Raw genomic sequence first — 16,792 nt, forward strand, 5'->3', positions numbered from 1 at the left:
TGTCCACTGGATCCCCCTTCTCCACATGTCTGTTGACCCCTTCAGAGAACTCTAATAGATTAGTAAGACATGATCTCCCTTTACAGAAATCATGTTGACTTTTGTGCAACAATTTATGTTCTTCTATGAGTCTGACAATTTTATTCTTTACTATTGTTTCAACTAATTTGCTCGGTACTGACGTTAGACTTACTGGTCTATAATTGCTGGGATTACCTCTAGACCCTTTTTATTAATCTTTAATTAAAGATTATGTCATGTGATGAAACCTCCAGGAATATGTCCAACCAAAATTGGGAACCTTAGCCACTACAGATGGGTCTTCCTCCATGGAGTCTTCCCTTTGCATAAAACCCCAGTTTCTTCCTAAAGTTACATTATAGCAAATTTCATCAAGTCTAAAAATACACATAAATGATATGCACAGGCAGAGGTCTCCATCCCAAGAGTTCTGGCACTCAGAGCATTTGCCTTTGCACTCTGCTAAAACTTTTGTAATATCTTGTAATTGGATAATGGGTCCAATGCAGTACTGCGGTTATGTGTGGGGGAAGGCAGAAGCTGCTGTGCAATCAAATGAACTAAGGGGCTGGTATTTCTTCCAATATTTGTTTTTCTACGAGAGCATGTCAACAAATAAAACAATCTAAAATAGCTTAACTGTTACATTTTTCAAACTGCATGACAAAACTATTCCACGTTTCCTGTCAGCACAAGTCCTGTCAAGCCCTGATTTAGCAAAGTACATAAGCGTATGCCTAACTCTTCAGCATTTGGACAGTCCCGCTGAAGTCGACGGGACTTGAAGTTAGGCATGGGCTTAAGTATCTTGCTGAACAGGAGCCTTAGTCCGATGCCAAAGAAATTCTTCAGCTTTCACCAAGCAAACGCCTCCCAAGCACAGTACAGGAGTGAAGGATGAAGTTTTTATTTGAATGTATTTTGCCATTAGAATGTGCTATCCCATTAAAGTTCCAAAAGCCAAGCTCTCCCTTTATGTTGTTCTTTACAGTGTGTTCTCACTACAATAGAGACCATTTAAAATGACTTTTCACATAATGCGACTGAGTCATAGGTCTGCCCGGGTTGCTTTGCACCATTTGGTGGCAGAAATCTTACAGATCCTGTTCCTGGCAGCATTACCCCTATATACAGGAGAACTAATCTGTCAACAAATAAAAAGGTAACTACTTCATTTTTTACTTTTCATTTTAATATTTTTGGGCTTCACTTCAGACCCTTTATTCCTCCAGCCTGACATTAGCAGGAAATGTCCTCCCTATCCGTTGCGATTGCTTCCATTTAGAATAGCCAGTAAAAGAGCTTCAGTCTTGATGACCATTTGGATAAGTACCTGGGCCTCAACCCCTACAATTGGGTATATGTGAGCAGGCCATTGTGCTAGTGCAGAACCCCATTGACAGCAGTGAGATTCCACACAGGCACAAGGATATACTGTCATGGCTCTGACAGCAGGATCAAGGCCTTAGTACCAAGCTGTTCACCATTACTGCATGATCCAAGCATTTTTAATAATCACTATGTATAATCAGTATATATTTAACAAGGATCCAATATATTTCTTACAGTAAATTTTCAAACTGATGCTGGTCATTAGCTGCGTTAAACTCCAGTCAACACCTAGAAAATGTGATTCTACTTCTCACAAGTTCAAATATGGCTGACAATAATTTGCATAATATGATGGATGTTTTTAAGTCAACAATCAGTGAGGAGGAAGGGTGGTCCAAGAGTTCAGGGCACCAGTCAGGGGTGCAGGAGACTGGGACTCCATTTCCTACTATATCAAAGATTTTCTGTGTGACCCTGGGTAAGCCTCTCTGAGTCTCAGTTCCCCATCTGTAAAAGGGGGATAATAGCATTTCCCTTCCTCATAAAAGTGTTATGAGGATAAATATATAAAAGATTGCCAGGTGCTCAGACAGTGCAGTGACTGGTATCTCAGATGCATGGAAAATAAGATGTCTCAGTTTGTGTCTTTCTGCTGCTTCTAAGAGTAGAAATACAGCTGAATAATTCAAACACATCCCTCAAAAAGGAACAGGAATCATAAAATATCTTTATCACCTGATTCTTTTGAAATGCACTTAGCACAAGGCAATATACATAGGCCATCTTGTACACACTGTTCATTCAGATACAAAGAAGAGGTGTGATATCTAGCTAAAATATTTGGAAGGAGACAGAGAAGTTCTCTATATGCAAGTTAACCGCATACCAGTGCATTAGTAAAAATAAGTACAGTATATTTGTAATTACTAATGTACATTGAGTGTCTCCTGCATAAATAATTGTTTTACACACTCAGCAATCTGTGCAAACCTGAGTGTTAGACTATGACCTTTGACAGATGTCTCTGTGCTTGTTGTTGTTGTTAAATATATTTTAAAAAGCTGTTAACTGTAACTTTATATTATAATAAAACAACTGCATTCAGTGTGGGGGTATAAAAGACAACATATTCATGGTGTCAAGTCTTGCTTGCCTTACTCACATAATCTCATATGGTTAACATCCCTCTGTGTAGATATTTGAATTTTATCTATTTGAACCAGTATTTTGTTATGATGACTCATTTGTGGAGACGTGTTTTTCATTTTAGGATCCAGCAAAAGGGTTAGTGATTGAATATGGACCTGCTATATTGAATGTCCTGTTTTCAAGTATTTCTGGGCTGAAATAAAACATCAGTGATTCTATGTTAGTGAGAGCCAATGTCTCCTCAAGAGACGTAGCCCCACTGAGTCATCGCAATATAGGTAAAAGCCAGTGCTGCATAAGGAAGCTATGGGAAGGTTGCTCCTGAAAGTTAAGCACATGCTTAAGTATTTAGCTGTATGGAGCTCTTGGTTAGAACTCCATTGTCCTATCTGCGTGGACCTACTGCTAGTATTTTGAATGTAGTGGGAGAGCTCAAAGGCTGACAATTCACACGGTATCACAGCACACTGAGAGCTCATCAGGCCAGGACCCAGAACTGCTGCTGCTGTCGCTCTGAGCAGACTTAAGTTTGTGTGCTGTTAGCTGGATGTAAAAAGTTCTAAATAAGGGAACTGATTTGGTTAACACCAGGAGAGCTTGTGTTAAAATGAAGAACACCATACTGTCCTGTTCTTCTGCTTTGTAGCACCTTCATTTCAGACTGGAGAGCTAAGCATACTGGTAGATGGGCTAATTCTGCTTTGGAATGAATTGGTAGGAGATGAGGCCAGTCTTGTCTTCCCAGAGGCTGAGGACATCAAAGGATACCAAAGTCTAGCTACTTTAATCTTATTTACCTGTGCAATCACGTCTACAGTTTCAGAATAGCTACGGCACTTCCTCACAGCAGAGCGAGCCAAAAAGTCTTCAACCAGCCTTATACCAATGTCATACCCCCTGAAGCAAAGAAAAGAAAGTTACATGCAAAGCTGAACAATTTTTGTTTCCTCCCCTCATTCCTCTCTCTAGTCTCACTCTTTCTCTGAGCAAAGCAGCTGCATGAACTAGGTCTGAAAAATGCTGTGGCCCCTGAATGAGGTAGTATTCTGAGACATGGAGATTTTACTGGGCCTGATTCATATATACACTAAGGCCACTGTACATCACACTGCCAGTGTAAAGTAGGCCTGTACCTCATGTGTCATGAAAAGGGGTCTTAAAGTTTGTACAGATATAATTTATGCTCACTTTAGGGCCTCTTTGTATGACTAGAGTGGTATAAAGTGGCCTTAATGTAAATGAGAATCAGGTCCTACTATCTAGTCATTACTAAAACCTAACCATGGTTAGTGCTATCTTTCCCCATGTCATTCTCTGAAGTAGGATCTCTAAAGGGATTCCTCTGAGAAGGCCATTACACACTGAGCATACAGCTTGGCCAGTTGGGAATGTGATGACACTGGTAGACCAATGTTATCTCTAATTTTTTCTATCCATGTGCAGAATGAATTTTGTTATGTGCACCATATCAAGGTAATGTGCGCATGTGCACCACCAGTAGAAACAAAAAAAAACTAGATATAATATATATTTTTTAAAAGTTACCATAGGGATAATTACTCCAGCTAGGACAGGTTAGGCATTTTAGATTTCACTACTGAAAGAATTAAATTTAAGTGTAAGAGAGAAATAAAAATTTTGAAATGCATAGACCAGTCAAAAAACTAAAATAACACTTTGAAAGAAGTATTAAGAAGTAACAACAATAATAATACAAGTATGTGTTGGGAGGTGAGTGTGAAAGACAGTGTGTGTGTGTGTGTGTGTGTGTGTGTGTGTGTGTGTGTGTGAGAGAGAGAGAGAGAGAGAAACAGAACACGTTCTGTGTGTGTGCGTGTGTGTGTGTGTGACAGACACACACAGTGGGTGGGTATGGGTGTGTGGGTGTGTGTGAGAGAGAGACAGACAGAGACACGCACACACAGTGTGTGTGTGAGCCAGAGACACACAGTGTGTGTGTGTGTGTGTGTGTGAGAGAGAGAGAGAGACACACACACACACACCCCACAGCTTAGAGGGAATTTAGTAGTAGTCTCATTGCTCTAAGTATGGAGGTTTGACATACCCATGCATAGTCTGAGGGACTGACTCATGCTTTTCTTGACATTTGCTTCCAGTGACATTTGTCAATTTTAGGTTCATTGAAGCATGTGTGAAATAACAGATTAGTTAGCAAAAAATAATTACATAATAATTGAAGAAACCAGCCCCTTATACTTGGAACTCCCTGAGTCCTGACATGACTGTGGTATTAATGTATTTATTAAGGGTGTTTCAGTAGTCTCTTATTGAGAAAAAAGGTTTTTCCCCATCACGTCACATAACTTGGGTTGTCCAACAGGTGGGGCCAGAGTCCAATTTGTCTTGGGCATCTTGGCTCATCTGCCTGCCACAGAAATTGCAGGTTGCAGAAGTCTTGTCCCCTGCAATCCCTCTGAAATGGCTCACACAAGAAATGAGTAGGTCCTCCCACCCCTGCATCTCTTCCTCTTCTGTTGTCCCTCCTTCGTTGTCCTTCTTCTATCATTATATACCTTCTCCCCATTCTCTTCTGCTCCCCTTCTCTTTATCCTCCCTTCTCTTCTCCTTCTCCTCTCATTCCTCCTCTGAAATTCCTTCTCTACTTTCTCATCTCTCTTTTCTCCTCATCATATGCTCCTTCCTCTTGATCTCCCATCACCATAAAAGAATAGCCACAGTCTCTGTTATGCTACTTCTGCACAAAATTAGTTGCAGTTCGGCAAAATGCATTTTCCATTTCACTAGATTTAAATTCAGTTAAACTGTTCACACAGAACTGAAATTCCTGAGAAATGAGATGGACAATATAAAGAGGATGAAAGCTTGTAAAATCCTTCTATTCCTAAATTATGGCAAATATTGTACAGGAGGCTTTGTAGAAGGAAAAGTTAATGAATGTAAATGCAAGCACCTGGGCCAAGCTCAGAAATGCTTTTATTGATTTTTTTCTATATCCATTTAAACTTAATTGTTTCTGAATCTCTTTCACTGTTCATTATGAGCCTTATTCAAAGCCCATTGAAGTCAATGGAAAGTTTTCCATTGATTTCAGATCGGGCCCTATAACAAGAAGCCTAAAAGTTATACCGTAGCCAATGCCATGTTATAACAAAAAGCTTTCTGGAAGACTAAGGTTCAAAATAACACTGTGTGATGTACCGGCAAGCCATGAAATATTTATTTATTGCTGGCACATTTAGCTAAGTATCACCATTACGGGTGCACTAGTAAATATTTCATTAGCCGTTATTAAAATATGTACGTCACCAATACAAGAGAGTGCTCAGGTTATTTTTAAGTTTAACCTTTAGATCCATAAAACAATCTGTAAACTAAAGTGACAAGTTGCTGTCTGACAACCTGTATGTAACAGAAATGCAACAGCCATATTATTATATCTATGCGTATGGGACCTCCTAGGTTATAAACTTTGCTTCCAAAGCTGTGCTGCTTTCATCTTCACTGATGGTGCTGCATAAGCAGAGAAGTAAACTAAAATAGCCCTGTTGGCAAAAACTTCAGTAAAAGCACAAGGGGCTAAATTTATATAATTGTGTTAATGATGTTAAACCAACGGTGTTAACCCAGGGAGGAGTTTGTTCATCAAATGGAAAAGAGTACAATTTGGTAGGAAAAAGCTCATGTAGTAGGAGAGAAGTAAAGTAGGACTCCACACCTCCCAGTGTGAACCTTTTCCTATTTCTACCACAGAACCTGCAAAAAACCTACATCAAATGTGCTGAAATACGTGATACTCATTGGGGCTGGGCAAAGAATTAATATCAAGTGATCGATTCAATGAGTTTTATTGATTTTTTTTCTGTTTGTGAGTAGATCACGATTTTCTCAAGCAGGCGCTGTCTTGAATAATTATTGTGAATAACTATTGGCCTGTAACTTGTTTGCAAGCAGTTTATTGTGTGTCTGATATTCAAAATTCTAGTTGTTTTGATTGAATGTGTCAGTCACATGGTATGTTTCTGTTTTCCGAATGGATGAGCTTAACTCTTAGAATCAGGTTTTGTTGATAACTAATTCAAAAATTGCTTCTGGCAAATTTTCTACAATATTATTATGTATTGTTTTCTATGATGGTAATCCCTAGGAGCCCCAGTCATGGACCAGAACCCCATTGTTGCTAGATGTTGTACAAACACAGAACAAAAAGACCACCCATGCCCCCAAAGAGCTTATTTGTTTAAAATTCATTGCCATGGTGAACATTCCTGCCATTCCACTTATCTGTTAGAATGTCCATGGAAAACAATCATCAAAGGGGGTTTGTACCGGGCTGATGGGTTCTAGGAGCCTGCACAGGACACGGGGCTCTTCTCTTGAACCACCCTGTGATAAAGTTTATTGTAAGTGCCTTTGTGTCAAGGACTCTGTCTTCGTTTGTACTTTGCATGGTCCCAAATACAATTCTGTTATTCAACAAATAATAGACAATAAGAGGATGGAAGAAAATATACAGGTAGGTGGACATCACTAATGCTAAACTGGATGTGTAATGCAGAATAAACTTGTTACTTACATTCTGTCTAGATACTTGTTCACATCTTCATCCTTTTCGTAGTCCTTACACAGCTGGGCTACCAAAGCCCCATAGGTAAGCACAAAGAGTTCTCTGCTCTGTCAAACAAAGGGGAAAATGAGCGTGGATATGGTTTGAGAATGGAAAAACTAGGATCAAACTCTTATTGCTCCTCCTAACTTCATACAGTGTCTTGGAATAAAAAGCCCAACATTTATCTTTATAGGAACCTTCTGTCTATGGACACACAGGCAGTGATATCCAGGGTGTGGATTCAGTATACCTTACTTTATTATCACCCCTCACTTAGGCCCCAGTATTGCAAAGGGGTCTGTGCAGACACCCCTTACACATGCATGGAGTACCATTTGCAAGACTGTGGTATTTCTAATCTCATTCTTTTTTATGACTGTAGCATCATGTTTGAATTTTGGAAGGAAGAAGAGATATAATGCAAAAAAGTAAATCCAAGACTAATGGCATTCAGGATTATTGAAGCAATACAGTATTAGGTCTTTTACAAGAATAGCAGCAACCTGGATGGTGAAATTCAATTGCAATAAAAAAGGCACAATGGTTCTGAGTCTTGTCATTTACATCTGCGCACAGTGAATGCAAAATAGATACAGAAAGCGGTCAGTTCAGAACAGTAGCACTTTACACCCACTTTGCACTTGTTCTGCACAGGTGTAAATGACAAGAAGAAGCGGATGAGAATCAGTCCCAGAGTCTTCTCCTTCTCAGATATCTAATCAGAGGCCAATATTTTTAATTCTTTTCATCAGTAACTCTTATTCCATTCTTAGTGCTATTGCACCTCCAGATTCCTGAACTGAAGAGTTTTATTCTGACACTGTTTCTGTCACACATATAAATATATCTAATACTTTCCACTTTTAAGCCAGAAGTCTGTCCTGCTGCTAAGCTACCTGCTTCTAAAATCCTTGTGTCAAATCAACAAGGTAGGAAGGCAAATGTATGAACTGGCCAGGAAGAGATGGTATATTCAAGGGGATCTGGTTATTCCCAGATGATTTATGTATATTAGGAAAAGTGGACCTTGACTTACTAAATTGAGGTAGAAGGAGTTAACCTGCATCTGCACTAGGGAAAAGGCTGAGGTTAGTTACAACATGCTAGCTAACCTTGACCACTTTTCCAGTGTAGACAAACTCAGAGACACCAACACCCAGTTTCCATGGAGCCATGCAGTTCACTATAGAACGTTCAGAATTCTACAAAGCACTGGGTTCTGTGCTTGCTGGTTTACACCAACGCCCCAGGGGCCTTCCATGACTGTGAGACTTCCCTGTTAATACCATACCTGGGCCCTTAGGAAGAGAGCAGGATTGCTCAGACATATGCCCGAACAATACGTCGTGTAAAGTCAAGTATAAGGGCTCCCGCTACCTTGTACATCTAAGTGTACATATTACAAGAGAAAATTAAGGGTTAGGCCCGGTCTACATTTGAAAGTTATACCCGTATAACAAATTTGGCTAGGGGTGTGCTTTTTTTTACTAAAATAGTTATACTCCTAGTATGGATGCAGTTATACCAGTATAAAGCTGCCTTTACCAGTATAATTTATTCCCTTACCAGTATGGGAATAACTATACTGATATAAGTACATTTATACTGATATAACTGTGTCCACAGTAAGGGGCTGCCCCCCTTTTAACGATACTAGTGCTGTTAAAGTGGTACAACTTTTGTGTGTAGGCAAGGGATTAGATTGTGCTCTTAGGCACAGTCCTGAGTACAGGTTGGTGAGTAAATGGCACCAACCTGTGAGTAGCCCCAGAAGATCAAGTGTCTCAGAGACTTTGGGACACAATTCCTCCTTCGCTCTGGGTTGGGGGAGGGGGTGCAATTTACTTCCATCCTTGAAAGGGCGCCATTTATTTTCCCCCTTCTGACTGGCTCTCTGCTCTAGTCAGTGAATAGGGGCAGTGTGGAGCTGAGCTCTTCCCAGCCACTTGCTCATAGAGGGAAGTATCCAGAGAGCAGGGACGAGTGCATCACAACTGATCCAGACCCCGAATTGGGGTAGGCCTTCTTCAATTGAGGGTCTTACTCAACCCTGCTCAGCTGAGTAAAACAGGAGCACAATTGAGCCCTTTATGACAAGAATGAAATTCCACCTGCTGGATTGTTCCTTCATTAGTAGAGGACTTTGTGAAATATGTCAAATGTAACGTTTTGTTGGGACTTTTAGAAAAAGCAGAACAATTCTGTCCTGGAGGAAAAGTTCTGATGACTTTTTTTAATGAAAATGATATTTGTTTATATTTGAAACACCTTGCACTGCACATGAATTGCTGAAAAATCCAAAGGAATGGTAGGAAATATAGTAATCTAGATTTGCTGCATACCATGTGATGTGCTGATGCAGAGGATGAGATGCTTGGTAAATGCCAATCCTACAAGATAAAAAGAAGTAAAGAAAAATGATAAGGGTTCACACAATTCTTTATGTGACTGCTGAAAGAAAGAAAGAAGCAAAATGTGATGGACTGAAATGTAAATGCAGTTTAAACTTTAAACAGAAATTTAAATCACATTGGCAGGAATAAGCCTCAGCTCTTAGCACAATGGGGTCCCAGACGAGGGTTCTTAGTTGCTACCACAATACAAATTATCTGAAGAATAGTAATTAAAACATCTCAGCTAGTACTTGGAGCCAAAGTGAAATAGTCTCTTTTTTGTCCTACTCTGCTATTTAGGTTCCTTATATCTATGTCACATTTTTATTGTTGGTTAGTTCATTCTTTTCAAGAAAAAAAATTAACCCTGGCTGGAGCTCTTTTAAGACAGACTTCGTCTTTGGTTTGGAGACAGACAAATATTTGTGGTGCCTGAAAACAATAGATTTGGTGCGTGAGCTGTTATCCAGACCTTTTCACAGGAGACTAGACTAGTACTGACAAATTCATTTTCACTGATGACCCAAGCCTTATTTTTCAAAATAGAAGGCTAGTGCCCTACACCATTGTGCCAACTAGAACCCATTGGGGGTAATTTTAAATAGAAGTTAAAAACTACATCATATATAAAATGGGTTGGTAGAATTGAAGACAATTCACCTTAAGTTCCTAACAGAAATAAGGAAACTTCCAATCTATACTTCTGGGCAAAGTTAATGAATGGGGAGATCCAAAAATGAACATCCTTGTACACGCACATTTGGCTGGCAGGCTCCTGAACAAAAAGTTAGAGCCAAGTGTTCTTAGGTTTCCAATAGTTGGCTATTTTACCCCTTAAAACCACAGTCAGAGAACTAGAGAATAATTGACAACCTTGGTTTTCTAGCCCTTTAATGGGACAGAATATTCTTCTTCTTCTTTTTTTTAATGCTCATGCAGTGTGAGAAATGCTTCGGCGATAGTTTCCCATGCCAAGTCTTTAAAGTGGGCTTTGGAATATTAGGAGAATATTAACAGATACTGCATATGATCAAAATACTGAGCAAGCATAATAGTTGGAACAGCAAAAGGCATCCTTTTGTCTGTGGTATCCCCTACTAGATGTAATACTGTATTGTGCAATCAATAGTTCCTCATTATGGGACGAATCCAGATCCCATAGATATCAGTATGAGTTTTAACATTGTTTTCAATGGGAGCAGATTTTGGCCCTAAGGACCAGCTTCTACCCTGTGAAGTGCAGGTGCACTATTTCCTGTCCCTCTCATGCAAGCAGGAATGTAGGATCGCTCCCGAGCACTAGGAGAGGGGACTGGCCTCAGTGCTGGCCAAGCACCACACAGCAACAAGAGGGTGTGGTCCGCCAGCAAGGAGGCATATTTAGTTCTCCAGCTGGGCAGCTCATATGCGGGAGCCCTGCCTAAACCATCTGTCCCTGCAACTGCAGAATGGCTCATGATAAGTGCATGACTGATACTGCTCTGCTCTCCTCAAAATGAGGGCAGACTTCTGCCATCTGGATTCATCATGTTCCGGACCAGAGCTGGCTGAAAAACATTTCATATCACAGTCACAGTCAGGAGAAATTAGAATGTTTCTATAGCAAATGTTAATGTCAATTGTTTCACAAATACTTTTAATTCCAAGATCTGATTTTGTAAGAAATTCAAACAAAAAAACATTCTCTTTTAAGTCACAGCATTGCCTGCTCACAAGAGGGTTAATATTTTCATTGAAGCCATAAATGTCTTCAGTGCAGCCATTCTAAAATTGACAGATTCATCCCTCGGTACATAGACCTACTAAAATTTGGTTCACATTTCTACTTTCTAGCTAGTCCACCATCATGACTGTACAAAACAATACACTTCAATAAAACAATAGCTAGCTATAAGTCCATGTGAAGTAATATTTATATATTTAAATAAGCCTTACTATTTTGTGATTATCTTGTCTTCTGTTCGTTGGCCGTGACATGCTGCTTGAATAATGATGAACTGTATGATCATTGGTTTATATCTTTTTTCCTTTAAGAAGCATTTTCCCCTCCAGTAACTGTATTTCTTTCTTCACCCTTCCTAAAGTTTTCTCCTCTCTTTGCGTTAGATCTGCTTGCTGCACTCTGTGCTGTTGCTGATGCTCCTCCTATTTACTACAAGCATTAAACCTTTTAGGAGAAATTTGATTGGCAACAGATCTGCTTCCGAGCACAACCACACAAATAGCTGCTCCATCCCTAGGAATGAATTGCAATCCAAATACACAACAGCAGGATCTCACTGTGTGCAATCAGGCCAGGCAACACCAAATGATTCTAAATTCTTATGCTCTGAGGGATAGCAAAGGTGGTCTATTGTTCATGCCAGTTTTTGCTGTGGAAAGCCAAACAAAAGCTTCCACAGTGGAAAATAAAAACCCAAATACAAGACACTGTAACATAAAGTCATTGTTCTTTAGATTCTTTTCAAAGATAAAATCAAGGAGCTATATTCAGCTGCAGCCTCTATCAGCTTCTGCTGGGCTACCATTGGCAGGGCCTGGTAGTTAGAAAGACTGCCTAGAGGGTAGATGCAGGTGCTCCCAAGGCACCTCTCCTATAGCTTACAGCACTGGTGCCCAACCTTATTACACAGGAGGGCCATATAAACCTAAGCACAACCTTGTGTGGGCCAAACATATTTTACATATTTTAATAAGATTTAAAATAGGGCTGTCAATTAATCACAGTTAACTCATGCGATTAACACAAATGAACTAGATTAAAAAAATTAGTCGCGATTCATTGCAGTTTTTAATTGCACTGTTAAACAATAATAGGATCCCAATTGAAATTTATTATAAATATTTGTGGCTGTTTTTCTCCATGTTCAAATATATTGATTTCAATGACAACACAGAATACAAAGCATACACTACTCACTTTATATTATTATTTTTATTACAAATATTTGCATGGTAAAAAAGATAAACAAAAGAAACAGAATTTTTCAATTCACCTCATACAAGTACTGTAGTGCAATCTCTATCGTGAAAGTGAAACTTACAATGTAGAATTATATTTTGTTACATAACTGCATTCAAAAACAAAACAATGTAAAACTTCAGAGCCTACAAGTCCACTCAGTCCTACTCCTTGCTCAGCCAGTCACTAAGAAAAACAAGTTCATTTACATTGACAAGAGATAATGCTGCCCACTTCTTATTTACAATGTCACCTGAAAGTGAGAACAGGCATTCACATGGCACTGTTGTGGCAAAGTATTTATGTGCCAGATTTAAGTATTTATGTGCAAAACATTCGTATTCCTCTTCATGCTTCAACCACCATTCCAGAGGAACCCTGGGGAAAGCACTTCTGTAAACAATATCCCCCCTTGCAGCAGGGCATTTCCCTATCATCTGGGCAGCAGGTGCCCCTTGCCTGGCATAGAGGGACATGCAATTTGCATCCTCCTGCAGCAGAAGAGATGAATTTAGTCCATTTTGTGAACTTAGTTTAGGCTCAAATTTAGGTCATGGCCAAACATAAATTTAGAAATATGCAGGGTGGTTATAATCCTTAATGGGCCAGATTCTGCTACCTGGACTTATGGTGAGTAGTATCTAGCTGTACGAATAGTCCCATTGACTCCAGTCAGGTAAGGGTGGAGGTATCTAAACTACTATGAATGAAAATGTTTTCACAAATTCATTTTCTAAAATATTCAATCCAGTGTGAAGAGGCAAGTAAACATTCCCCTGCAAGGTTGGAAATGTGTGGGAAAGTTCATTAAAAAAACAACAAATAATTCAAAGTAAAGTAGGGGTAAAATTTTCAAAATGCCTAAGTTCCATCTTAAAAACAGATCTAGGGCAGGATTTTTAAAAGAATTTGGGCACCTAAAGATCCAGATAGGCATCTAATGGGTGCTTAGTAGCCTACCTCCCATTGCAGAGAAACACATAGAGATACATTTAAAAATACATTACAAATATATTATTATTTTAACAGTGCACTTTTATTTGATGTACATATCATTATCTTTAATTCCTGTTAACTGCTGTAATAAACTAAACTTGTAAGCAGTGACAAAGCAAAGAACTAATAGACTACCTACTTTAAACCTGCACTATTTGTGTCTCTCAACATTAGCTTTTTCCCCAGTTCAGACTATACAGGGATAAATGACCTGAATGTACTTGGTTCATCTGGCAGGCTTCAGTGCACAAAGCCTTGATACAGCAGAGTGTTTAAGTACATGTTTAAAGTTGAGCAGGTAAATAATCCTGCTGAAGACAGCGGGACTGTTCATGTACTTAAAGTTAAGCACATGCTTAGGTGCTTGACTGGATTGGGGTCTAAATAAGTAAAAATGTTCCATTTGATTAGAAATCAGTAAAGTTAACAATGAGTTAAAAGATCCACATTAATTTTATCATTACCCATTCATTTCTAGTTGTCTCTTTTATGCAACAGTTTAGTTGAATACACTGGGTAGACAGCATTCAACAAAACCAATATCTACAATGTTTAGCCACAAAGCAGAATGTGAACATCAGGTTATTTCATAAATTGCGAGAGACATTTCCCTTCTATTGTTCAGAACTATTTTTAGAAGGGGGTGGGAGGATTTCCATTGGGGAAAAATATCCTCTTATATGATTGTTATACTTAATAAAATCTGCTGCACATATACCTGATACGAAAATCTGCATTTAATCTATCAAATGTATTTAAGTTACAAAACTCATCATTTTATGATCTGTTAAGTTTCTGTTATAACACAATACATCTGAAATGTTATTAATATTGAACTATGTTGTAAACTGTAATGACGGTAATATGTATGAATCAATCCTCTGTTGTTGGAAATAAAGGAGATACAGGCTCTTTACTCCTCTGCCCGGTGGTTCTGGGTTGGCTTGACTGATCCGGGGGATACTTGGGCTGCTAAGCCAGGGATTGTGAAGAGGAAAAGGGGGAAATTACTTAGTTTCCACTTCTGCAAACACTTTGGCACTGGTTTCAGAGAGCTACTTCAGCATCAGATGTGCTATTCGATTTGTATTCATTATTGGATCTGGACCTAAAGTAAAATTACAGCTAAAGATTTCTGACAGTGGACACTTTGTTTTAATGCACACAGTTTTTTTAAAAAAAGCCTGTGAATTACTGGAGGGAGGGGATGGAAATAATTTACTTACAAGAAGCATTTAAGATTATGTCCCAAGCCAACAAAAATAGGAATGAGCAGATATAAGGGGGAACCATGAAAGCAGACTTTTAAATCCTGCTATGCAAAATGGGAGTCACCTTAACAGCTTGCATATTGCACAAAATCATGGCCCGGTGTTGGAAAGTATAGGCGATAGTAAGTCTCTGCCATCTTTAACTGTGCACTCCCATGATTTTGTGGGGCTTTGTCACAATGGCCCTAGAATTATGTAAAAAAAGTGTCAAAGGCAAATGTGATGGCTCAGATAATACACTAGATAACCATCCATTCAGTAAGTTATAAAGGCAGGCATTAAAACTGTTCATAAAACTGCTTGTTTTTCAGTAGTAGAATCCCACCCCAACTACTGAAAGGAACTGTTTCCCAGTTGTGCCTCCTTATCTTTGGGCACAAGTTCAAAACTTCTCTCCCACCACAAACCTCAGAAAGAAAATGAACTGTATTTTATTTTAAAAGCTAGTCCTAAAAATTATCCTAAATATAACAGATCCTGCAACTGAATCAGCACAAGATACTCAGGAGCATCATGTGAATGGATCCTATTGCCTATATCCAGTTATACATAAAAGGACGAATGACTTCAATCTACATTGTTTATTTTGCAATTGTGCAGGAGAAAAATGTACACCGGAGTGCATAACACATGGCAGAAATCTTTGTTTTGTTGGAAAAATACATTGTATGAAATTGAAAAATACATTATGCAGTAGTCCATTGTGTCTATGAAAGCTCTCCAAACATTACCTGGAATACAATAGCTAAGACGTTATGCAAACAGGTTGGGAACTAAATGACTCAAGTGATTGGTAATAGGATAATGACACCTTTCACTTCTAGGTTACTGGTTTGTATTCATCCTCCGTTGTTAGAGGTTTGTCTGATTTGTGAGGTAGATTCAAGCCAGTCCTTAGGGACCAGGTGTTTGCATTATGAAAGCATCTCTATTAATGATCCTTAACTGGCACCTTGAGTTCAGTTCCGGTAGAAAGGTGAAGGTTGACATGGAGAACATAAAAATTCTTAGATGTGGTCTCTCCAGAACAGGGTTGAAGCAATTTGGCAAGACAGTGTGAGAAAGCTGGCACTGCCCAGTGTCTATACTGTAGTGGTCTGTGAATAAACAGAGGATTTCAGTCATCAGCCACCCGGACTGCTAGTCCAACATACTTCATGAGCACTAAACTATGTCCAAACCTCCAAGCCCCCCCAACTCTTCCCCCCCACCCCAAAAGTCTGCTGAAGCTCAAAAAATGGATGAGTCATGCATCACACCATCCACCCACACCAATGATACTGTAATAGATTGTCCAGTTAGGGAATGCTGCTCATTACAAAGCCGAGAAGAGCAATGTCTAAAAGACTTTGGGGGATCTGGGCCTAAGAAACTTGCCCAAGATCACACAGGAAGTTGTGGTAGACCACAGACTTTAACATGGATCTCCCAAATCCTAGGCTAGCGCTCTGGACTATCCTTCCTCTCCCTTGCCACTCCAGCAGCTCACAGAAGCAATGATGCTCAGCACCTCCACTACACACCAGAGAGTAGGGACATCAGATGAGTTTGTTAGTGATTTCATGACCCAATATCCTCATATTGCCATAACTGATGTGTAAAAGGAAAATCCCTCCACCCCCTAACTAGGGACCAACTTTGAAGAATAGCAAGAAGGAAACAAACTTTGAAGGAAGCAAAACATTTTTACTTTTATAGGGAAATATGAATACCTGTTAAAACATCCATAATTGAAATGGTTTGCTTCAGAGCTGAGTTGTGCTTTGTAAGTCATTCCTGAATAAGATGATCCAGCAATATTATTTATGAAATAGCATGAAAGGAATGAAAAAACAAAATATCCACACAGCAACAATGCTGCAGTACAAAGTTGTCTTATTGCATGTACAGATTGCCTAACTCAACAGTCTTGAGTTTCCTATTGATGGACCTCTTGTCAATTTTACATCAAATGTATTTTTTGAGTGAAAGAATGACGGCTTGGGAAAGCCTGCCTCACCTAAAAAACCAAACAGAAAATTGTGTGTCCAAAGGGCGCTCAGATGAAATCAATGGAAGATTTTAAAGTGAACTGAAGTTA

The 16,792-nt window shown here is 39.2% G+C and overlaps 1 protein-coding gene across 1 annotated transcript in view; it reads right to left on the minus strand.

Annotated features, from left to right (window-relative positions):
* Positions 1–11,705, minus strand: part of TRAPPC3L (trafficking protein particle complex subunit 3L) — a 45,700-nt gene extending 33,995 nt beyond the window's left edge. The window contains exons 1-4 of the mRNA XM_007057427.4: positions 11,419–11,705; positions 9,433–9,480; positions 7,058–7,155; positions 3,300–3,399 (exon numbers count right to left, since the gene is read on the minus strand). Of these exons, the coding sequence (XP_007057489.1) occupies positions 3,300–3,399; positions 7,058–7,155; positions 9,433–9,480; positions 11,419–11,460 (288 nt within the window). The 5' untranslated portion in view covers positions 11,461–11,705. The remainder of the gene's footprint in view (positions 1–3,299; positions 3,400–7,057; positions 7,156–9,432; positions 9,481–11,418) is intronic.
* Positions 11,706–16,792: the final 5,087 nt, after the last annotated feature.

This window comes from Chelonia mydas, chromosome 3 (assembly GCF_015237465.2).
Source record: "Chelonia mydas isolate rCheMyd1 chromosome 3, rCheMyd1.pri.v2, whole genome shotgun sequence".
Lineage (NCBI taxonomy): Eukaryota > Metazoa > Chordata > Testudines > Cheloniidae > Chelonia > Chelonia mydas.